Below are 25,765 nucleotides of genomic sequence, written 5' to 3' on the forward strand. Positions count from 1 at the left end.
TAGAGGGGACAATGGGGGGGGGGTTCAGGAGAGGTGTTCATAGAGGGGACAATGAGGGGGGATCAGGAGAGGTGTCCATAGAGGGGACAATGGGAGGGGGGGTTCAGGAGAGGTGTCCATAGAGGGGACAATGGGGGGGGGTTCAGGAGAGGGGTCCATAGAGGGGACAATGGGGGGGGTTCAGGAGAGGGGTCCATAGAGGGGACAATGGGGGGGGGGGGTTCAGGAGAGGGGTCCATAGAGGGGACAATGGGGGGGGGGTTCAGGAGAGGTGTCCATAGAGGGGACAATGGGGGGGGGTTCAGGAGAGGTGTTCATAGAGGGGACAATGGGAGGGGGGGTTCAGGAGAGGTGTTCATAGAGGGGACAATGAGGGGGGATCAGGAGAGGTGTCCATAGAGGGGACAATGAGGGGGGATCAGGAGAGGTGTCCATAGAGGGGACAATGGGGGGGGGGGTTCAGGAGAGGGGTCCATAGAGGGGACAATGGGGGGGGGGGTTCAGGAGAGGGGTCCATAGAGGGGACAATGGGGGGGGGGGTTCAAGAGAGGTGTCCATAGAGGGGACAATGGGGGGGGGTTCAGGAGAGGTGTTCATAGAGGGGACAATGAGGGGGGATCAGGAGAGGTGTCCATAGAGGGGACAATGGGAGGGGGGGTTCAGGAGAGGTGTCCATAGAGGGGACAATGGGGGGGGGGGTTCAGGAGAGGGGTCCATAGAGGGGACAATGGGGGGGGGGTTCAGGAGAGGGGTCCATAGAGGGGACAATGGGGGGGGGGGTTCAGGAGAGGTGTCCATAGAGGGGACAATGGGGGGGGGGGTTCAGGAGAGGTGTTCATAGAGGGGACAATGAGGGGGGATCAGGAGAGGTGTCCATAGAGGGGACAATGGGGGCGGAGTTCAGGAGAGGGGTCCATGGAGGGGACAATGGGAGGGGGGGTTCAGGAGAGGGGTCCATGGAGGGGACAATGAGGGGGGATCAGGAGAGGTGTCCATAGAGGGGACAATGAGGGGGGGGATTCAGGAGAGGGGTCCATGGAGGGGACAATGGGGGCGGAGTTCAGGAGAGGGGTCCATAGAGGGGACAATAGGAGGGGGGGGGAGAGAAAGAAAAGATTCAGCACTCAGATCTCTACAAGACGTCCATTATACACCGGAGACTTCCCCCTCCCCCCATGTCAGCTGGTACTGTGACCCCCATAGGACGCTATGACTGGTGTCCCCATTGGTGGATTTCTCCTCTCTTCCTTCTTCAGTGACACCGGGACATGTAGGATGCATGGAGTGTGTATGATCTGGAGGGGATGCATGGAGTGTGTATGATGTGGAGGGGATGCATGGAGTGTGTATAATGTGGAGGGGATGCATGGAGTGTGTATAATGTGGAGGGGATGCATGGAGTGTGTATGATGTGGAGGGGATACATGGAGTGTGTATAATGTGGAGGGGATGCATGGAGGGTGTATAATGTGGAGGGGATGCATGGAGTGTGTATGATGTGGAGGGGATGCATGGAGTGTGTATAATGTGGAGGGGATGCATGGAGGGTGTATGATGTGGAGGGGATGCATGGAGTGTGTATAATGTGGAGGGGATGCATGGAGTGTGTATGATGTGGAGGGGATGCATGGAGTGTGTATAATGTGGAGGGGATGCATGGAGTGTGTATGATCTGGAGGGGATGCATGGAGTGTGTATAATGTGGAGGGGATGCATGGAGTGTGTATGATGTGGAGGGGGTGCATGGAGTGTGTATGATGTGGAGGGGATGCATGGAGTGTGTATGATGTGGAGGGGATGCATGGAGTGTGTATGATCTGGAGGGGATGCATGGAGTGTGTATGATCTGGAGGGGATGCATGGAGTGTGTATGATCTGGAGGGGATGCATGGAGTGTGTATAATCTGGAGGGGATGCATGGAGTGTGTATAATGTGGAGGGGATGCATGGAGTGTGTATGATCTGGAGGGGATGCATGGAGTGTGTATGATCTGGAGGGGATGCATGGAGTGTGTATGATCTGGAGGGGATGCATGGAGTGTGTATGATCTGGAGGGGATGCATGGAGTGTGTATGATCTGGAGGGGATGCATGGAGTGTGTATAATGTGGAGGGGATGCATGGAGTGTGTATAATGTGGAGGGGATGCATGGAGTGTGTATAATGTGGAGGGGATGCATGGAGTGTGTATAATGTGGAGGGGATGCATGGAGTGTGTATAATGTGGAGGGGATGCATGGAGTGTGTATAATGTGGAGGGGATGCATGGAGTGTGTATGATGTGGAGGGGATGCATGGAGGGTGTATGATCTGGAGGGGATGCATGGAGTGTGTATGATGTGGAGGGGATGCATGGAGTGTGTATGATGTGGAGGGGATGCATGGAGTGTGTATGATGTGGAGGGGATGCATGGAGTGTGTATAATGTGGAGGGGATGCATGGAGTGTGTATAATGTGGAGGGGATGCATGGAGTGTGTATAATGTGGAGGGGATGCATGGAGTGTGTATAATGTGGAGGGGATGCATGGAGTGTGTATAATGTGGAGGGGATGCATGGAGTGTGTATGATGTGGAGGGGATGCATGGAGGGTGTATGATCTGGAGGGGATGCATGGAGTGTGTATAATGTGGAGGGGATGCATGGAGGGTGTATGATCTGGAGGGGACCCTGAACACAGAGGCAGACTGACTTGTAGTGGTGAGCGGAGCTGGAATGTCAGGATGGAAAATGCTGGTAATGTGGGAGCTCCTGGCACGGCACACAATGAGACAGCTGTGTGGGGGAGGAAATATGGAGGGGGGGGGGCACACTGAGTAATACGGAGAGTGACCCCACCCCCCCGCCATCCTCATCCTTCATACAACCGTATCCAATAACAACACCGAGCTCCTCCCACATCATCAGAATTTAATAATTCTGATAACAGAGTGATAAGAAATGACGCTATGACATCATCACCTCCAGTCTGAGACCGCCCACTGGAATTGGAGGACATCCCAACGTACAGAGGAGAAGCCACCGCACAGCTCCGCGGGGGAGGAACCCAGCTAACCAGTGGGAGGAACCCAGCTAACCAGTGGGAGGAGCCTTCCTCATCCAATCCATTAGAGGAGTTCAACTAACTGATTGGAGAAGCCACCAAAACTAATTTTTAGAACCGACCTAACCAACTGGAGATGCCAGCCTAACCAATGAGAGGAACCCACCTAACCAATGAGAGGAACCCACCTAGCCAATGAGAGGAACCCACCTAAACAATGAGAGGAACCCACCTAACCAATGAGAGGAACCCACCTAGCCAATGAGAGGAACCCACCTAACCAATGAGAGGAACCCACCTAACCAATGAGAGGAACCTACCTAGCCAATGAGAGGAACCCACCTAACCAATGAGAGGAACCTACCTAGCCAATGAGAGGAACCCACCTAACCAATGAGAGGAACCCACCTAGCCAATGAGAGGAACCCACCTAACCAATGAGAGGAACCCACCTAGCCAATGAGAGGAACCCACCTAACCAATGAGAGGAACCCACCTAGCCAATGAGAGGAACCCACCTAACCAATGAGAGGAACCTACCTAGCCAATGAGAGGAACCCACCTAACCAATGAGAGGAACCCACCTAGCCAATGAGAGGAACCCACCTAACCAATGAGAGGAACCCACCTAGCCAATGAGAGGAACCCACCTAACCAATGAGAGGAACCCACCTAACCAATGAGAGGAACCCACCTAACCAATGAGAGGAACCCACCTAGCCAATGAGAGGAACCCACCTAACCAATGAGAGGAACCCACCTAGCCAATGAGAGGAACCCGCCTAGCCAATGAGAGGAACCCACCTAACCAATGAGAGGAACCCACCTAGCCAATGAGAGGAACCCACCTAGCCAATGAGAGGAACCCACCTAACCAATGAGAGGAACCCACCTAACCAATGAGAGGAACCCACCTAGCCAATGAGAGGAACCCACCTAACCAATGAGAGGAACCCACCTAACCAATGAGAGGAACCCACCTAACCAATGAGAGGAACCCACCTAGCCAATGAGAGGAACCCACCTAGCCAATGAGAGGAACCCGCCTAACCAATGAGAGGAACCCACCTAACCAATGAGAGGAACCCGCCTAGCCAATGAGAGGAACCCGCCTAGCCAATGAGAGGAACCCACCTAGCCAATGAGAGGAACCCACCTAGCCAAGGAGAGGAACCCACCTAGCCAAGGAGAGGAACCCACCTAGCCAATGAGAGGAACCCACCTAACCAATGAGAGGAACCCACCTAGCCAATGAGAGGAACCCGCCTAGCCAATGAGAGGAACCCACCTAGCCAATGAGAGGAACCCGCCTAGCCAATGAGAGGAACCCACCTAGCCAATGAGAGGAACCCACCTAGCCAATGAGAGGAACCCACCTAGCCAATGAGAGGAACCCACCTAACCAATGAGAGGAACCCACCTAGCCAATGAGAGGAACCCACCTAACCAATGAGAGGAACCCACCTAGCCAATGAGAGGAACCCACCTAACCAATGAGAGGAACCCACCTAGCCAATGAGAGGAACCCACCTAGCCAATGAGAGGAACCCACCTAACCAATGAGAGGAACCCACCTAACCAATGAGAGGAACCCACCTAGCCAATGAGAGGAACCCACCTAGCCAATGAGAGGAACCCACCTAACCAATGAGAGGAACCCACCTAACCAATGAGAGGAACCCACCTAACCAAGGAGAGGAACCCACCTAACCAATGAGAGGAACCCACCTAGCCAATGAGAGGAACCCACCTAGCCAAGGAGAGGAACCCACCTAGCCAAGGAGAGGAACCCACCTAGCCAATGAGAGGAACCCACCTAACCAATGAGAGGAACCCACCTAGCCAATGAGAGGAACCCGCCTAGCCAATGAGAGGAACCCACCTAGCCAATGAGAGGAACCCGCCTAGCCAATGAGAGGAACCCACCTAGCCAATGAGAGGAACCCACCTAGCCAATGAGAGGAACCCACCTAGCCAAGGAGAGGAACCCACCTAGCCAATGAGAGGAACCCACCTAGCCAAGGAGAGGAACCCACCTAGCCAAGGAGAGGAACCCACATAACCAATGAGAGGAACCCACCTAGCCAAGGAGAGGAACCCGCCTAGCCAATGAGAGGAACCCACCTAACCAATGAGAGGAACCCCCCTAACCAATGAGAGGAACCCACCTAGCCAATGAGAGGAACCCACCTAGCCAAGGAGAGGAACCCACCTAGCCAAGGAGAGGAACCCACATAACCAATGAGAGGAACCCACCTAGCCAAGGAGAGGAACCCACCTAGCCAAGGAGAGGAACCCACCTAGCCAATGAGAGGAACCCACCTAACCAATGAGAGGAACCCACCTAGCCAATGAGAGGAACCCACCTAACCAATGAGAGGAACCCACCTAGCCAATGAGAGGAACCCACCTAGCCAATGAGAGGAACCCACCTAGCCAATGAGAGGAACCCACCTAACCAATGAGAGGAACCCACCTAACCAATGAGAGGAACCCACCTAACCAATGAGAGGAACCCACCTAGCCAATGAGATTAACCCGCCTAGCCAATGAGAGGAACCCACCTAGCCAATGAGAGGAACCCACCTAGCCAATGAGAGGAACCCACCTAGCCAATGAAAGGAACCCACCTAGCCAAGGAGAGGAACCCACCTAGCCAATGAGAGGAACCCACCTAGCCAAGGAGAGGAACCCACCTAGCCAATGAGAGGAACCCACCTAACCAATGAGAGGAACCCACCTAGCCAATGAGAGGAACCCACCTAGCCAATGAGAGGAACCCACCTAACCAATGAGAGGAACCCACCTAACCAATGAGAGGAACCCACCTAGCCAATGAGAGGAACCCACCTAGCCAATGAGAGGAACCCACCTAACCAATGAGAGGAACCCACCTAACCAATGAGAGGAACCCACCTAACCAATGAGAGGAACCCACCTAACCAATGAGAGGAACCCACCTAGCCAATGAGAGGAACCCACCTAGCCAATGAGAGGAACCCACCTAGCCAATGAGAGGAACCCACCTAGCCAATGAGAGGAACCCACTTAACTGGAGAAAACGTCTACAAAGATGCCATAGATCTGTCTGAAGAGTCCAGTGACCACCAAACAGCAGTCTTCTGTACCCCGGTCACCCCAAGTCTTCTGTACTTTGATAAAGGGGACCCGGGAGTCCCCAAAATGTTGGTCTAATTAGTTTTTTTTTTTTTTTTACATGATACAGTGCCTTGCGAAAGTATTCGGCCCCCTTGAACTTTTCGACCTTTTGCCACATTTCAGGCTTCAAACATAAAGATATAAAACTGTAATTTTTTGTGAAGAATCAACAACAAGTGGGACACAATCATGAAGTGGAACGAAATTTATTGGATATTTCAAACTTTTTTAACAAATAAAAAACTGAAAAATTGGGTGTGCAAAATTATTCAGCCCTTTCACTATCAGTGCAGCAAACTCTCTCCAGAAGTTCAGTGAGGATCTCTGAATGATCCAATGTTGACCTAAATGACTAATGATGATAAATAGAATCCACCTGTGTGTAATCAAGTCTCCGTATAAATGCACCTGCACTGTGATAGTCTCAGAGGTCCGTTTAAAGCGCAGAGAGCATCATGAAGAACAAGGAACACACCAGGCAGGTCCGAGATACTGTTGTGGACAAGTTTAAAGCCGGATTTGGATACAAAAAGATTTCCCAAGCTTTAAACATCCCAAGGAGCTCTGTGCAAGCGATAATATTGAAATGGAAGGAGTATCAGACCACTGCAAATCTACGAAGACCTGGCCGTCCCTCTAAACTTTCAGCTCATACAAGGAGAAGACTGATCAGAGATGCAGCCAAGAGGCCCATGATCACTCTGGATGAACTGCAGAGATCTACAGCTGAGGTGGGAGACTCTGTCCATAGGACAACAATCAGTCGTATACTGCACAAATCTGCCCTTTATGGAAGAGTGGCAAGAAGAAAGACATTTCTTAAAGATATCCATAAAAAGTGTTGTTTAAAGTTTGCCACAAGCCACCTGGGAGACACCAAACATGTGGAAGAAGGAGCTCTGCTCAGATGAAACCAAAATCAAACTTTTTGGCAACAATGCAAAACGTTATGTTTGGTGTAAAAGCAACACAGCTCATCACCCTGAACACACCATCCCCCACTGTGAAACATGGTGGTGGCAGCATCATGGTTTGGGCCTGCTTTTCTTCAGCAGGGACAGGGAAGATGGTTAAAATTGATGGGAAGATGGATGGAGCCAAATACAGGACCATTCTGGAAGAAAACCTGATGGAGTCTGCAAAAGACCTGAGACTGGGACGGAGATTTGTCTTCCAACAAGACAATGATCCAAAACATAAAGCAAAATCTACAATGGAATGGTTCACAAATAAACATATCCAGGTGTTAGAATGGCCAAGTCAAAGTTCAGACCTGAATCCAATCGAGAATCTGTGAGAACTGAAAACTGCTGTTCACAAACGCTCTCCATCCAACCTCGCTGAGCTCCAGCTGTTTTGCAAGGAGGAATGGGAAAAAATTTCAGTCTCTCGATGTGCAAAACTGATAGAGACATACCCCAAGCGACTTACAGCTGTAATCTCAGCAAAAGGTGGCGCTACAAAGTATTAACTTAAGGGGGCTGAATAATTTTGCACGCCCAACTTTTCAGTTTTTTATTTGTTAACAAAGTTTGAAATATCCAATAAATTTCCTTCCACTTCATGATTGTGTCCCACTTGTTGTTGATTCTTCACAAAAAATTACAGTTTTATATCTTTATGTTTGAAGCCTGAAATGTGGCAAAAGGTCGAAAAGTTCAAGGGGGGTGAATACTTTCGCAAGGCACTGTATGTTTGAAGTAAATACCATAGATTTTTGGGGTGCTGGCTTTGGATATTCTGTACTCCCCCCCACCCCCCAGGATTGTCTCTGTTATTGGTGGGCCGGACCCCAGCTCCGCTCCTCTGTTGGGTCTATTAATATCCGGTCCTGGTTTCTCTAGGACTTTCATACCAGGGACTTGGCCCGGCCCGGCTTCATATCTACAGAGCCGGACGTCCCTGACCACCAATTCCACTGATGAGTTGTCGGGGGATGGGATCAGGGGACGTTGGAAAAGCGACCCCCCCACCCCTCTGCCAGGCAGCCTATAGGAGACTGCGGCCGTTCCCGGTCATCATTCATCTACTCCAAGAGTCATCCTACCTGTAGAGAAGGAAGTCACTGTGGGCGTTGTCACCGGAGTGTCCCCGTCTGAGGTTCCACTGCCGAGTTCACTGCTGCCGGGGTCATCTGTGAGGAGAGGAAATCCGGACATTAGAGACCTGAGAGGATCACCTGACTGCACACTAGAGGGCGCCCTCACCTGACTGCACACTAGAGGGCGCCCTCACCTGACTGCACACTAGAGGGCGCCCTCACCTGACTGCACACTAGAGGGCGCCCTCACCTGACTGCACACTAGAGAGCGCCCTCACCTGACTGCACACTAGAGGGCGCCCTCACCTGACTGCACACTAGAGAGCGCCCTCACCTGACTGCACAGTAGAGAGCGCCCTCACCTGACTGCACACTAGAGAGCGCCCTCACCTGACTGCACACTAGAGGGCGCCCTCACCTGGGTTTTCACACTAGAGGGCGCCCTCACCTGACTGCACAGTAGAGAGCGCCTCACCTGACTGCACACTAGAGGGCGCCCTCACCTGACTGCACACTAGAGGGTGCCCTCACCTGACTTTGCACACTAGAGAGCACCCTCATCTGACTTTGTACACTAGATGGCGCCCTCATCTGACTTTTCACACTAGAGGGCGCCCTCATCTGACTTTGCACACTATAGAGCGCCCTCACCTGACTACACACTAGAGAGCGCCCTCACCTGACTGCACACAAGAGAGCGCCCTCACCTGACTTTTCACACTAGAGAGCGCCCTCACCTGACTTTGCACACCAGAGGGCGCCCTCACCTGACTTTGCACACCAGAGGGCGCCCTCACCTGACTTTGCACACCAGAGAGCGCCCTCACCTGACTTTGCACACCAGAGAGCGCCCTCACCTGACTTTGCACACCAGAGGGCGCTCTCACCTGACTTTGCACACCAGAGAGCGCCCTCACCTGACTTTGCACACCAGAGGGCGCTCTCACCTGACTTTGCACACCAGAGGGCGCCCTCACCTGACTTTGCACACCAGAGGGCGCCCTCACCCGACTTTGCACACCAGAGGGCGCCCTCACCTGACTTTGCACACCAGAGGGCGCCCTCACCCGACTTTGCACACTAGAGAGGTGGAGGTTCACTTGCTTTCATGCAATCTAAAGGTGGCATAAAATTCCGTATCCATGGCAACAGACGTTATGCCATTTCTCCTGACAGCTGTGCCAGTTTGGAGGACAGAGAGGTCACCTGAGGGAAAGCCGGATAACCCAATGATTGTACGGGCAAAGTCTACACAGCCAGAAGAGGGACGGTGACCCCTCCCACAATGCCGGGGACACCACCTGCTTACAGCAATCAGAGTGTGAATGAGGACCACCCTGACCTACAGGAGAGAACGTCCTATTCCCACCTCCAATGGTCATCACAGGAGGTGACACCAATCTCATTTCTTCATCACAGGAGGTGACACCAATCTCATTTCTTCATGCAGAGGGTCCCCCACATAGGAAGACTTCCCCTGTACAATTCCTGAGAATTGGGGGCACCCCCAGTATTACAGAACCCCCCCCCCCACCCCACACTGGCCCTTCCGGTATCACAGACCCCCCACCCCAGTCCTTCCGGTATCACAGTCCCCCCACCCCGGGCCCTTCCGGAATCACAGACCCCCCATCCCGGCCCTTCCGATATCACAGACCCCCCATCCCGGCCCTTCCGGTATCACAGACCCCCCACCCTGGGCCCTTCCGGTATCACAGACCCCCCACCCGGGCCCTTCCGGAATCACAGACCCCCCATCCCGGCCCTTCCGATATCACAGACCCCCCACCCTGGGCCCTTCCGGAATCACAGACCCCCCATCCCGGCCCTTCCGATATCACAGACCCCCCACCCTGGGCCCTTCCGGAATCACAGACCCCCCATCCCGGCCCTTCCGATATCACAGACCCCCCATCCCGGCCCTTCCGGTATCACAGACCCCCCATCCCGGCCCTTCCGGTATCACAGACCCCCCACCCCGGCCCTTCCGGTATCACAGACCCCCACCACGGGCCCTTCCGGGAATCACAGACCCCCATCCCAGCCCTTCCGATATCACAGACCCCCCATCCCGGCCCTTCCGGTATCACAGACCCCCCACCTTGGGCCCTTCCGGTATCACAGACCCCCCATCCCGGCCCTTCCGGTATCACAGACCCCCTACCCCAGGCCCTTCCGGAATCACAGACCCCCTACCCCAGGCCCTTCCGGTATCACAGACCCCCCATCCCGGCCCTTCCGGTATCACAGACCCCCTACCCCAGGCCCTTCCGGAATCACAGACCCCCCCCATTCCGGCCCTTCCGGTATCACAGACCCCCCACCTTGGGCCCTTCCGGTATCGCAGACCCCCTATCCTGGCCCTTCCGGTATCACAGACCCCCCACCCCGGGCCTTTCCGGTGTCACAGACCCCCCACCCTGGTCTTCCGGCACCACAGACCCCTCATCCCAGCCCTTCCGGTATCACAGACCTTCCACCCCGGCCCTTCCGGTATCACAGACCCCCCACCCGGCCCTTCCGGTATCACAGACCCCCCACCCCGGCCCTTCCTCATTCTGCTCAATACCTCTAGGGCCTCTTAGGCACAAACTACAGACCTCCTGCCTATCTGGGGTCCGGTGGCCCCTATTGGGCTCCTGCAGTCGGTGTTCTGGGTTTTCCTTCAGACCTGAGAAGTAAAAATGTTCCCCACTTTGGCCTAAAGGAAAACCCAGAACACCGACTGCAGGGACCCAATAGATGGCACAGGGCCCCAGATGGGCCGGAGGTCTGTGGCCGGTCCCTTGGAGGTCCTGGAAGTATTGAGCAGAACCCGGAGGTGACAGCGGCTCCTCGGATAATGACATTCCTGGCCTCAGGTGACACATTCCAGGGGTCAAAGTCCACACAATAGATAGCAGGCTTCCCAGTGACACCCAGCTGTTCCCAGTAACCTGAGAACCGACCAGCGGCAGGAATGTGACAACTGCCAGAGATTAAACTGCAGGGGAGGTGACAAACAGCCTCTATAAACCTCCCTCTGAGTCCAGGACTCCACCATAAATCTCAGTGACACCATCACCTCCGTGACACCAAAACTGCCAGTGACACCATCACCTCCGTGACACCAAAACTGCCAGTGACACCACACTAACCACAGAGCCACCATAACTGCCAGTGACACCAAAACTGCCGGGGAAACCAGACCCAAACACAGAGCCACCAAAACTGCCGGGGACACCATCACCTCCGTGACACCACACTAACCACAGAGCCACCAAAAGTGCCAGTAATGGGAAACTCTATGTTTCATGGTTGTCACTGGGACAGGAAATAAGGGAATATCATCCAATGAGGACACCTCTTCCCTCACATTGGAGAGATTTCCCCTCACTTCCTCTCGTGTCTCTGGGACAAGAAGTGAAGGAAATTCTCATCACTGGGCCCCATCCTCCATCCCATTCCGTGTCCATCCCATTCCGTGTCCATCCCATTCCGTGTCCATCCCATTCCATGTCCATCCCATTCCGTGTCCATCCCATTCCGTGTCCATCCCATTCCGTGTCCATCCCATTCCATGTCCATCCCATTCCATGTCCATCCCATTCCGTGTCCATCCCATTCCGTGTCCATCCCATTCCGTCCATCCCATTCCGTGTCCACACAGAGCGATCCCTCCCCCATACACACACTGATCTGCAGCACAAGGAAGGAGACTATACTGCCACAAGGCCCACTGAGATATCACCTCCTCCGAGGAAAATGGTTCCAGTTCTTTATCTCCCCTCCCCCTGGATGGTGCTGGATGGGACCTCCCCCAAGCTTTCAGCCCCTCCCCAGAGGAACACGACTGACCAATCTCTTTCCATGCCATCCTCCCCTCCCCTCCTGAGGACCACAGATGGAGAAGGCGGCACCAAGCTGGGCCGACCTCCACAGATCCCATCCATGAGTCCTGATATATATACGGGGGGGGGGGGGCCTCTCCTTATTACAATCCATCCCTCCCCCCACCTGCTCACCTCCAGAGGCCTCATCCCCCATGAAATCTTCATCATCTGCCAGGTCTCCGAATCCCCACCGATCTTCTCCATTCCTCGTCTCCGAATCGTTCTCAGGAAAGTCCACCTCGTCCAGCACCCGGGAATTGTAGGCAATCTGTGAGAGGACAGAACACAAAGGGTTAACAAGGCTGACATTTCCCCAAATAGATTCAATCAGAAAGAATCCAAAGATCGTCTGCAACCCAGCGAAACCCCGCCTCCTCTGTGTATGTCCCGCCCACAGCGCACCCCCATCCTCCTCTGTGTATGTCCCGCCCACAGCGCACCCCCCATCCTCCTCTGTGTATGTCCCGCCCACAGCGCGCCCCCCATCCTCCTCTGTGTATGTCCCGCCCACAGCGCGCCCCCCATCCTCCTCTGTGTATGTCCCGCCCACAGCGCACCCCCCATCCTCCTCTGTGTATGTCCCGCCCACAGCGCACCCCCCATCCTCCTCTGTGTATGTCCCGCCCACAGCGCACCCCCCATCCTCCTCTGTGTATGTCCCGCCCACAGCGCACCCCCCATCCTCCTCTGTGTATGTCCCGCCCACAGCGCACCCCCCATCCTCCTCTGTGTATGGTCCAAAACCCAGCACCCCCCCAACACCTCCTTGGGGGTGGGGGGGATTGTACAGTTCGGGGGGGATTGTACAGTTCGGGGGGGGGATTAGATAGGGGGATGGGGGGGATTGTACAGTTCGGGGGGGGATTGTACAGTTTGGGGGGGATTGTACAGTTTGGGGGGGGGGGGATTAGATAGGGGGGATGGGGGGGATTGTACAGTTCGGGGGGGGATTGTACAGTTCGGGGGGGGGGATTAGATAGGGGGATGGGGGGGGATTGTACAGTTCGGGGGGGGGGAATGGACAGTTCGGGGGGGATTAGATAGGGGGATGGGGGGGATTGTACAGTTCGGGGGGGATTAGATAGGGGGATGGGGGGGATTGTACAGTTCGGGGGGGGGATTGTACAGTTCGGGGGGGGGATTAGATAGGGGGATGGGGGGGAATTGTACAGTTCGGGGGGGATTAGATAGGGGGATGGGGGGGATTGTACAGTTCGGGGGGGTATAAGATAGGGGGATGGGGGGAATTAAACAGTTCAGGGGGGGGATTGTACAGTTCGGGGGGGTATAAGATAGGGGGATGGGGGGGAATTATACAGTTTGGGGGGGGATTGTACAGTTTGGGGGGGGATTGTACAGTTCGGGGGGGGGATTAGATAGGGGGATGGGGGGGATTGTACAGTTCGGGGGGGGATTGTACAGTTTGGGGGGGATTGTACAGTTTGGGGGGGGGGGGGGATTAGATAGGGGGATGGGGGGGATTGTACAGTTTGGGGGGATTAGATAGGGGGATGGGGGGTGGGATTGTACAGTTCGGGGGGGGGATTAGATAGGGGGATGGGGGGGATTGTACAGTTCGGGGGGGGATTGTACAGTTCGGGGGGGGATTAGATAGGGGGATGGGGGGGATTGTACAGTTCGGGGGGGTATAAGATAGGGGGATGGGGGGAATTAAACAGTTCGGGGGGGGATTGTACAGTTCGGGGGGGGGGATTAGATAGGGGGATGGGGGGGAATTGTACAGTTGGGGGGGGATTGTACAGTTCGGGGGGGGGGGGATTAGATAGGGGGATGGGGGGGAATTGTACAGTTGGGGGGGGGATTAGATAGGGGGATGGGGGGGGGATTGTACAGTTCGGGGGGGATTAGATAGGGGGATGGGGGAGATTGTACAGTTCGGGGGGGATTGTACAGTTCGGGGGGGGGATTAGATAGGGGGATGGGGGGGATTGTACAGTTCGGGGGGGATTGTACAGTTTGGGGGGGATTGTACAGTTTGGGGGGGGGATTAGATAGGGGGATGGGGGGGATTGTACAGTTCGGGGGGGGGATTGTACAGTTCGGGGGGGGGATTAGATAGGGGGATGGGGGGGGATTGTACAGTTCGGGGGGGGGATTGTACAGTTCGGGGGGGATTAGATAGGGGGATGGGGGGATTGTACAGTTCGGGGGGGATTAGATAGGGGGATGGGGGGGATTGTACAGTTCGGGGGGGGGGGATTGTACAGTTCGGGGGGGGGATTAGATAGGGGGATGGGGGGGAATTGTACAGTTCGGGGGGGATTAGATAGGGGGATGGGGGGGGATTGTACAGTTCGGGGGGGTATAAGATAGGGGGATGGGGGGAATTAAACAGTTCAGGGGGGGGATTGTACAGTTCGGGGGGTATAAGATAGGGGGATGGGGGGGAATTATACAGTTTGGGGGGGGATTGTACAGTTTGGGGGGGGATTGTACAGTTCGGGGGGGGGTTAGATAGGGGGATGGGGGGGATTGTACAGTTTGGGGGGATTAGATAGGGGGATGGGGGGTGGGATTGTACAGTTCGGGGGGGATTAGATAGGGGGATGGGGGGATTGTACAGTTCGGGGGGGGATTGTACAGTTCGGGGGGGGGATTAGATAGGGGGATGGGGGGGATTGTACAGTTCGGGGGGGGATTGTACAGTTCGGGGGGGGGATTAGATAGGGAGATGGGGGGGATTGTACAGTTCGGGGGGGGTATAAGATAGGGGGATGGGGGGAATTAAACAGTTCGGGGGGGGATTGTACAGTTCGGGGGGGGGATTAGATAGGGGGATGGGGGGGGAATTGTACAGTTGGGGGGGGATTGTACAGTTCGGGGGGGGGGGATTAGATAGGGGGATGGGGGGGGAATTGTACAGTTGGGGGGGGGATTAGATAGGGGGATGGGGGGGGGATTGTACAGTTCGGGGGGGGGATTAGATAGGGGGATGGGGGGGTATTGTACAGTTGGGGGGGGTTGTACAGATGTTCAGTCCATCAAGCCGGCCAGATGTTGGACATCACCTCATTTATTCCCCCCCCCCCCCCCCCAGGAACATTGCTGGAGGACTCATCCTAGAAGCATGAGTGGGCGACATGACCTCATTATTACCGCCCCCCCCCCCCTACGTGACACTGAGCACACACAGGGATCGCTTCTACATGCCGAATGTCATCAGCCAATCGATGAGTTCTCCTCCAGCAGTACAAAGCCAATGCATCCCGTATTGCCCCCCCCTGGAAACGCTCGGCACATCTTCTATATAATTCCCCCGGATATATTCGGCGTGATTGGCCGTCCTCCATCTTACGGCACATTAGCGCCCGGTCCCCCCTCCCCCGGCTCATCAGACCGCATGAAGAGTGGAATGTGTCGCTGCAGCACTTTGCTGAGCAAATACGGCGCGGCTTATGATGACAGCGCGATCCGCGCCCAACAAAGGGCTTTCATCTGAATGAGAACCGGAGGCCTCCCAGAGCCACAGGGAAACGACCCCAAATACCACAATGGGGCGAGACCCCGCCAGTCCAATTCAGAGACCCCACCAGGCCAGGACAGAGACCCAACCAGGACAGAGACCCCACCAGGCCAGGACAGAGACCCAACCAGGACAGAGACCCCACCAGGCCAGGACAGAGACCCAACCAGGCCAGAGACCCAACCAGGCCAGGCCATGACAGAGACCCCACCAGGCCAGGACAGAGACCCCACCAGGCCAGGACAGAGACCCAACCAGGCCAGGACAGAGACCCAACCAGGACAGAGACCCAACCAGGACAGAGACCCCACCAGGCCAGGACAGAGACCCAACCAGGACAGAGACCCCACCAGGCCAGGACAGAGACCCAACCAGGACAGAGACCCCACCAGGCCAGGACAGAGACCCAACCAGGACAGAGACCCCACCAGGCCAGGACAGAGACCCAACCAGGACAGAGACCCCACCAGGCCAGGACAGAGACCCAACCAGGCCAGGACAGAGACCCAACCAGGCCAGGACAGAGACCCCACCAGGCCAGGACAGAGACGCCACCAGGCCAGGACAGAGACCCCACCAGGCCAGGACAGAGACCCAACCAGGACAGAGACCCCACCAGGCCAGGACAGAGACCCAACCAGGACAGAGACCCCACCAGGCCAGGACAGAGACCCCACCAGGCCAGGACAGAGACCCCACCAGGCCAGGACAGAGACCCAACCAGGACAGAGACCCCACCAGGCCAGGACAGAGACCCAACCAGGCCAGGACAGAGACCCCACCAGGCCAGGACAGAGACCCCACCAGGCCAGGACAGAGACGCCACCAGGCCAGGACAGAGACCCAACCAGGACGGAGACCCCACCAGGCCAGGACAGAGACCCAACCAGGCCAGGACAGAGACCCCACCAGGCCAGGACAGAGACCCCACCAGGCCAGGACAGAGACCCAACCAGGACAGAGACCCCACCAGGCCAGGACAGAGACCCAACCAGGACAGAGACCCCACCAGGCCAGGACAGAGAACCAACCAGGCCAGGACAGAGACCCCACCAGGCCAGGACAGAGACCTAACCAGGCCAGGACAGAGACTCCACCAGGCAAGGACAGAGACCTAACCAGGCCAGGACAGAGACTCCTCCAGGCCAGGACAGAGACCTAACCAGGCCAGGACAGAGACTCCACCAGGCCAGGACAGAGACCCAACCAGGCCAGGACAGAGACCCAACCAGGCCAGGACAGAGACCCCCAGCAGGCCAGGACAGAGACCCCCAGCAGGCCAGGACAGAGACCTAACCAGGCCAGGACAGAGACTCCACCAGGCCAGGACAGAGACCCCACCAGGCCAGGACAGAGACCCAACCAGGCCAGGACAGAGACCCCACCAGGCCAGGACAGAGACTCCACCAGGCCAGGACAGAGACCCAACCAGGCCAGGACAGAGACCCCCACCAGGCCAGGACAGAGACCTAACCAGGCCAGGACAGAGACTCCACCAGGCCAGGACAGAGACCCCACCAGGCCAGGACAGAGACCCCACCAGGACAGAGACAGCGATGCTGCTGGGCAAGATAGAGAACCCACTGGGCCAGGACAGAGAGCACCACCAGACCAGAGAACCCACAATGCCAGGATAGGGACCCCCACCAAGACAGAGACGCCACCAGGCCAGGACAGAGACCCCACCAGGCCAGGACAGAAAGCACCACCAGGCTAGGAAAGGAACCCTGCTGGGCCAAAACAGAGAACCAGCCATGGCTGGACAGAGACCCCACCAGGCTTGGACATAGACCCCCACCGGACAGAGACCCCACCACGCCACGACAGAGACTCCACAGGGACGAAGACCCCCAACCAGGCCATGACAGAGACCCCACTGGGCCAGGGCAGACACCCTGCTGGGCCTGGACAGAAGACCCCCACTGGAACAGAGATCCTGCTGGGCCGCAACAGAGATCCTGCTGGGCGGGGACAGTGATCCTGCTGGGCGGGGACAGTGATCCTGCTGGGCGGGGACAAAAAGCAATTAGAGGAACGGGGTGAGGAAAAACGGCAACTGGGGGAAGGAAGTCCAGAGTGAAGGAAATAGAAGGAATGTGACCCAGAAATACGAGACCCCCCAACATTCCTCCACCCACTTCTTATTGTAATAATGATACATTGTAACCAGAAGATCCGACTTCACTGTCAGTCATCACATCTGTATGTTCACTAATGTGTCCGTGTCCCCATTCCAGGGACTTATCACCTCTCACATCACAGGACTTCCCCTGACAATGCCTCCCCTGAAGGACGGCACCATCTTTATTCAGGCATCATCTACTTCCTGGATGTCGGCTCAAAGATGACCCAATCATGGAAATCCTGGTGCAGTCCTGCCGGTGTTCACAAATGTCTGACACAGAACAGCCCCTGCTGCACCCCAGCAAAGTTACAATGTACAGTCTGATCACTGGGGGAGGGGAGACTGAGGAAATACTTCCTCCTCCTCCTACAAAGTTACAATGTACAGTCTGATCACTGGGGGAGGGGAGACTGAGGAAATGCCTCCTCCTCCTACAAAGTTACAATGTACAGTCTGATCACTGGGGGAGGGGAGATTGAAGTGATGACATCATCTTAGCCTAGCAGAGTGACATTGTGTCCTTTGTGGGGTAATGGAGGGCTGTGATTGGCTGGGAGGTTGACACCCAGCACAGAAGGGGTGCAGGGTTGTGGGGGAGGGTGGAGCAGCAGCTGGCATCCCTGGGGTCCCCATGTTGTGTAATACAGAAAACAAGCAGCAGGACGGGGGCCAAGAACGGGGCCACAGATCCCCTCCGCTGTGTGTTCTGTAATGTATCTCCCCCCATCCCCCGCTCCACTCCTCCCCCCCCCCCACAATCTTTTTAATGAATCCAATTTGGGGAAATTAACTCCGTTCTGCTCATTTACCCCCTCACAGTCAGTCGTCATTAACCCCTGAGGGCCCATAACTGCGGAAGCATGTGTCAGGGCCCCAACATGAGCAAACACGTCACCAATGGCTGTCAGCTTACAGGGGCCCCCGAGAGCAGCAAAGGGCCACACACAGCCCCCCCCCCCCCCCACACTGCTGGGGGCCAAGGGCCACTATGCAATCTCCTTCAAATCTACCATCAGATATCTTCCTGATTGGATGGTGTTCCCCATATAGATTGTACAATCAGATTGGATGGTGTGTGTCCAGCTGAGCAGATCGCAGTCTCTTCCTGTACACATCAATTGGGGGGGGGGGGGGACCATTTATCCTTCACCAACATTTCCAGGACTATGTTCACATTCAGAAACCAACAATTGTCCCCAAAACAGGAACTGGAGAAATCTTCACATGGGGACACCAAGAGGAATTCCTTCACTTCCTGTTGTGTCATCAGGACAGGAAGTGAAGGAAAATCTATCTACGGTGCAAAGACAACGGTTCTCACACCTCCCGAGTCTATCCAGTCTCTGTACCAGAGGAGCTTACACTCTAATGTCCCCTCCCCCCCACAGTCACATCAGTCTCTGTACCAGAGGAGCTTACACTCTAATGTCCCCTCCCCCACAGTCACATCAGTCTCTGTACCAGAGGAGCTTACACTCTAATGTCCCCTCCCCCACAGTCACATCAGTCTCTGTACCAGAGGAGCTTACACTCTAATGTCCCCTCCCCCCCACAGTCACATCAGTCTCTGTACCAGAGGAGCTTACACTCTAATGTCCCCTCCCCCACAGTCACATCAGTCTCTGTACCAGAGGAGCTTACACTCTAATGTCCCCTCCCCCACAGTCACATCAGTCTCTGTACCAGAGGAGCTTACACTCTAATGTCCCCTCCCCCCCACAGTCACATCAGTCTCTGTACCAGAGGAGCTTACACTCTAATGTCCCCTCCCCCACAGTCACATCAGTCTCTGTACCAGAGGAGCTTACACTCTAATGTCCCCTCCCCCACAGTCACATCAGTCTCTGTACCAGAGGAGCTTACACTCTAATGACCCCTCCCCCACAGTCACATCAGTCTCTGTACCACAGGAGCTTACACTCTAATGACCCCTCCCCCACAGTCACATCAGTCTCTGTACCAGAGGAGCTTACACTCTAATGTCCCCTCCCCCACAGTCACATCAGTCTCTGTACCAGAGGAGCTTACACTCTAATGTCCCCTCCCCCACAGTCACATCAGTCTCTGTACCAGAGGAGCTTACACTCTAATGTCCCCTCCCCCACAGTCACATCAGTCTCTGTACCAGAGGAGCTTACACTCTAATGTCCCTTCCCCCACAGTCACACACTATTATTATTATACATTTATATAGCTCTGACATATACCGCAGTGCTGTACAGAGGAGCTTACACTTTAATGTATTATCAGGTATCATTGGGACTGTCGGGGGATGGCACATTGATCGCACATTGGGCACACATTGGTCACATATTGGTCACACATTGGAAAAACATTGGGCACACATTGGGCACACATTGGTCGCACATTGGGCACACATTGGTCACACATTGATCGCACATTGGGCACACATTGGTCACATATTGATCACACATTGGTCGCACATTGGGCACACATTGGTCACACATTGATCGCACATTGGGCACACATTGGTCACATATTGATCACACATTGGGCACACATTGGTCACATATTGATCACACATTGGTCGCACATTGGGCACACATTGGTCACACATTGATCGCACATTGGGCACACATTGGTCACATATTGATCACACATTGGGCACACATTGGGCACACATTGGTCGCACATTGGGCGCACATTGGTCGCACATTGGGCACACATTGGGCACACATTGGGCACACATTGGGCAGACATTGGTCGCACAATGGTCGCACAATGGTCACACATTGGGCGCACATTGGGCACACAATGGTCGCACATTGGGCACACATTGGTCGCACATTGGGCAGACATTGGGCAGACATTGGGCACACATTGGGCACACATTGGTCGCCAATTGGTCACACATTGGGCGCACATTTGGCACACTTTGGGCACACATTGGTCGCACATTGGGCACACATTGGTCGCACATTGGTCACACATTGGGCACACATTGGTCGCACATTGGTCACACATTGGGCACACATTGGTCGCACATTGGGCACACATTGGTCGCACATTTGGCACACATTGGATCGCACATTGGGCACACATTGGGCACACATTGGTCACATATTGGTCACACATTGGAAAAACATTGGGCACACATTGGGCACACATTGGTCGCACATTGGGCACACATTGGTCACACATTGATCGCACATTGGGCACACATTGGTCACATATTGATCACACATTGGTCGCACATTGGGCACACATTGGTCACACATTGATCGCACATTGGGCACACATTGGTCACATATTGATCACACATTGGGCACACATTGGTCACATATTGATCACACATTGGTCGCACATTGGGCACACATTGGTCACACATTGATCGCACATTGGGCACACATTGGTCACATATTGATCACACATTGGGCACACATTGGGCACACATTGGTCGCACATTGGGCGCACATTGGTCGCACATTGGGCACACATTGGGCACACATTGGGCACACATTGGGCAGACATTGGTCGCACAATGGTCGCACAATGGTCACACATTGGGCGCACATTGGGCACACAATGGTCGCACATTGGGCACACATTGGTCGCACATTGGGCAGACATTGGGCAGACATTGGGCACACATTGGGCACACATTGGTCGCCAATTGGTCACACATTGGGCGCACATTTGGCACACTTTGGGCACACATTGGTCGCACATTGGTCACACATTGGGCACACATTGGTCGCACATTGGTCACACATTGGGCACACATTGGTCGCACATTGGGCACACATTGGTCGCACATTTGGCACACATTGGATCGCACATTGGGCACACATTGGGGACACATTGGGCACACATTGGGGACACAATGGTCGCACATTGGTCACACATTGGTCACACATTGGTCACACATTGGGCACACAATGGTCGCACATTGGTCACACAATGGTCGCACATTGGGCACACATTGGTCACACATTGGGCACACATTGGTCACACATTGGTCAAACATTGGTTGCATATTGGGCACACATTGGTCGCATATTGGGCACACATTGGTCACACATTGGGCACACATTGGTCACACATTGGTCACACATTGGGCACACATTGGTTGCATATTGGGCACACATTGGTCACACATTGGGCACACATTGGTCACACATTGGTCACACATTGGGCACACATTGGTCGCATATTGGGCACACATTGGTCGCACATTGGGCACACATTGGTCGCACATTGGGCACACATTGGGCACACATTGGGCACACATTGGTCACACATTGGTCACACATTGGGCACACATTGGTCGCATATTGGGCACACATTGGTCGCACATTGGTCACACATTGGTCACACATTGGTCACACATTGGTCGCACATTGGTCGCACATTGGGCACACATTGGGCACACATTGGTCGCACATTGGGCGCACATTGGTCGCACATTGGGCACACATTGGGCACACATTGGGCAGACATTGGGCAGACATTGGTCGCACAATGGTCGCACAATGGTCACACATTGGGCGCACATTGGGCACACAATGGTCGCACATTGGGCACACATTGGTCGCACATTGGGCAGACATTGGGCAGACATTGGGCACACATTGGGCACACATTGGTCGCCAATTGGTCACACATTGGGCGCACATTTGGCACACTTTGGGCACACATTGGTCGCACATTGGGCACACATTGGTCGCACATTGGTCACACATTGGGCACACATTGGTCGCACATTGGTCACACATTGGGCACACATTGGTCGCACATTGGGCACACATTGGTCGCACATTTGGCACACATTGGATCGCACATTGGGCACACATTGGGCACACATTGGTCACATATTGGTCACACATTGGAAAAACATTGGGCACACATTGGGCACACATTGGTCGCACATTGGGCACACATTGGTCACACATTGATCGCACATTGGGCACACATTGGTCACATATTGATCACACATTGGTCGCACATTGGGCACACATTGGTCACACATTGATCGCACATTGGGCACACATTGGTCACATATTGATCACACATTGGGCACACATTGGTCACATATTGATCACACATTGGTCGCACATTGGGCACACATTGGTCACACATTGATCGCACATTGGGCACACATTGGTCACATATTGATCACACATTGGGCACACATTGGGCACACATTGGTCGCACATTGGGCGCACATTGGTCGCACATTGGGCACACATTGGGCACACATTGGGCACACATTGGGCAGACATTGGTCGCACAATGGTCGCACAATGGTCACACATTGGGCGCACATTGGGCACACAATGGTCGCACATTGGGCAGACATTGGGCAGACATTGGGCACACATTGGGCACACATTGGTCGCCAATTGGTCACACATTGGGCGCACATTTGGCACACTTTGGGCACACATTGGTCGCACATTGGGCACACATTGGTCGCACATTGGTCACACATTGGGCACACATTGGTCGCACATTGGTCACACATTGGGCACACATTGGTCGCACATTGGGCACACATTGGTCGCACATTTGGCACACATTGGATCGCACATTGGGCACACATTGGGGACACATTGGGCACACATTGGGGACACAATGGTCGCACATTGGTCACACATTGGGCACACATTGGTCACACATTGGTCACACATTGGGCACACAATGGTCGCACATTGGTCACACAATGGTCGCACATTGGGCACACATTGGTCACACATTGGGCACACATTGGTCACACATTGGTTGCATATTGGGCACACATTGGTCGCATATTGGGCACACATTGGTCACACATTGGGCACACATTGGTCACACATTGGTCACACATTGGGCACACATTGGTTGCATATTGGGCACACATTGGTCACACATTGGGCACACATTGGTCACACATTGGTCACACATTGGGCACACATTGGTCGCATATTGGGCACACATTGGTCGCACATTGGGCACACATTGGTCGCACATTGGGCACACATTGGGCACACATTGGGCACACATTGGTCACACATTGGTCACACATTGGGCACACATTGGTCGCATATTGGGCACACATTGGTCGCACATTGGTCACACATTGGTCACACATTGGTCACACATTGGTCGCACATTGGTCGCACATTGGGCACACATTTGTCGGAGGAGCTCGGATCTCACATTGACCTCAGCTGATCTCTGGACGCGGTTTATGGGGGGGAAGCTAAGCTCCGCCCTCTCTATACTGAGGGTATAGAAGAATATGGGGGGGGGTCAGATCTGCGTTTCTAAACTCAGAAATAATAACGTTGAAGATTGCGGCTCCGCGGTCCTTCCATGCGGCGGCTGCATTCCTTTTCTGTTTTCAGGATGAGAAGATTTTCAGCAATCACAGAAGAGAGCGGTGATCCTGCCAGAAATCCGGTGTCACTTCCCTGAACTGAAATCTCAAGCAATTACATCACCTCTGCCGGTTATCTACAGAACACCTCCCTCCGATGTACTGGAGAGGGGGAGGAGTCTGCAGTCCAGAAGCAGGGAGTGGCCTCGGGTGACAACGCTGCTCCTCTATAAATACAGTGATTGAGCGTTGTCACCCTGGGACAGGAAGTGAGGTGCTGGCGGGATCACCGGGGGGCAATGCAGCCGCCACCTCCGGTAATCTGAAATATGTCTCTGCCCCCCCGGGGGGGTTGGGATACATTGTATGAGGGTGGATTCTGCCCCCCCATATCAGATCTCAGAGCCCCCACGATGAGGGGGAGGGTCCATTGTTGGGGGGGAGGGTCCATTGTTGGGGGGAGGGGAGGGTCCAATGTTGGCGGTCTCCAGGCCTCGTTCTTAGAAAGCCGAGAGCCGATTATTCCCGCCTTCAATCACCCGGGATTACCATTCACTGGGAGCAGCGGGGGAGGGGGGGCAAGGCTACGGGGAACCGTGTGAACGAGGTCCGAACCTGAGAGTGAAGATAGTGGGGGGCCCATACTGTCCCAGGCCTGCAGATACTGGGGGGGGGCCCAGGTCCTAGGTCTGCAGATAGTGGGGGGCCCAGGTCCTAGGTCTGCAGAGAGTGGGGGGGCCAAGTCCTAGGTCTGCAGATAGTGTGGGGGGGGGGCAGGTCCTAGCTCTGCAAATAGTGGGGGGCCCAGGTCCTAGGTTAGCAGATAGTGGGGGGCCCAGGTCCTAGGTCTTCAGATAGTGGGGGGCCCAGGTCCTAGGTCTGTAGAGAGTGGGGGGCCCAGGTCCTAGGTCTTCAGATAGTGGGGGGCCCAGGTCCTAGGTCTGTAGAGAGTGGGGGGCCCAGGTCCTAGGTCTGCAGATAGTGGGGGGCCCAGGTCCTAGGTTAGCAGATAGTGGGGGGCCCAGGTCCTAGGTCTTCAGATAGTGGGGGGCCCAAGTCCTAGGTCTGTAGAGAGGGGGGACCCAGGTCCTAGGTCTGCAGATAGTGGGGGGGCCAGGTCCTAGGTCTTCAGATAGTGGGGGGCCCAGGTCCTAGGTCTGCAGATAGTGGGGGGGCCAGGTCCTAGGTCTTCAGATAGCGGGGGGCCCAGGTCCTAGTTCTGCAGATAGTGGGGGGCCCAGGTCCTAGTTCTGCAGATAGTGGGGGGCCCAGGTCCTAGGTCTGCAGATAGTGGGGGGCCCAGGTCCTAGGTCTGCAGATAGTGGGGGGCCCAGGTCCTAGTTCTGCAGATAGTGGGGGGCCCAGGTCCTAGGTCTGCAGATAGTGGGGGGCCCAGGTCCTAGGTCTGCAGAGAGTGGGAGGGGGGGGGGCAGGTCCTAGGTCTGCAGAGAGTGGGAGGGGGGGGCAGGTCCTAGGTCTTCAGATAGTGGGGGGCCCAGGTCCTAGGTCTGCAGATAGTGGGGGGCCCAGGTCCTAGGTCTGTAGAGAGTGGGGGGCCCAGGTCCTAGGTCTTCAGATAGTGGGGGGCCCAGGTCCTAGGTCTGTAGAGAATGGGGGGCCCAGGTCCTAGGTCTGCAGATAGTGGGGGGCCCAGGTCCTAGGTCTGCAGATAGTGGGGGCCCAGGTCCTAGGTCTGTAGAGAGTGGGGGGCCCAGATCCTAG

The 25,765-nt window shown here is 55.0% G+C and overlaps 1 protein-coding gene across 1 annotated transcript in view; it reads right to left on the minus strand.

Moving 5' to 3' along the window:
- HSPG2 (heparan sulfate proteoglycan 2) overlaps nt 1-25,765 on the minus strand; it is a 242,884-nt gene that overhangs the window by 146,174 nt on the left and 70,945 nt on the right. The window contains exons 2-3 of the mRNA XM_082274816.1: nt 12,248-12,383; nt 8,250-8,336 (exon numbers count right to left, since the gene is read on the minus strand). Coding sequence (XP_082130942.1) covers nt 8,250-8,336; nt 12,248-12,383 — 223 coding nt within the window. The remainder of the gene's footprint in view (nt 1-8,249; nt 8,337-12,247; nt 12,384-25,765) is intronic.

The sequence above is a fragment of the Pelophylax lessonae genome, assembly GCF_965119305.1.
Source record: "Pelophylax lessonae genome assembly, chromosome: 12".
NCBI classification, from domain to species: domain Eukaryota; kingdom Metazoa; phylum Chordata; class Amphibia; order Anura; family Ranidae; genus Pelophylax; species Pelophylax lessonae.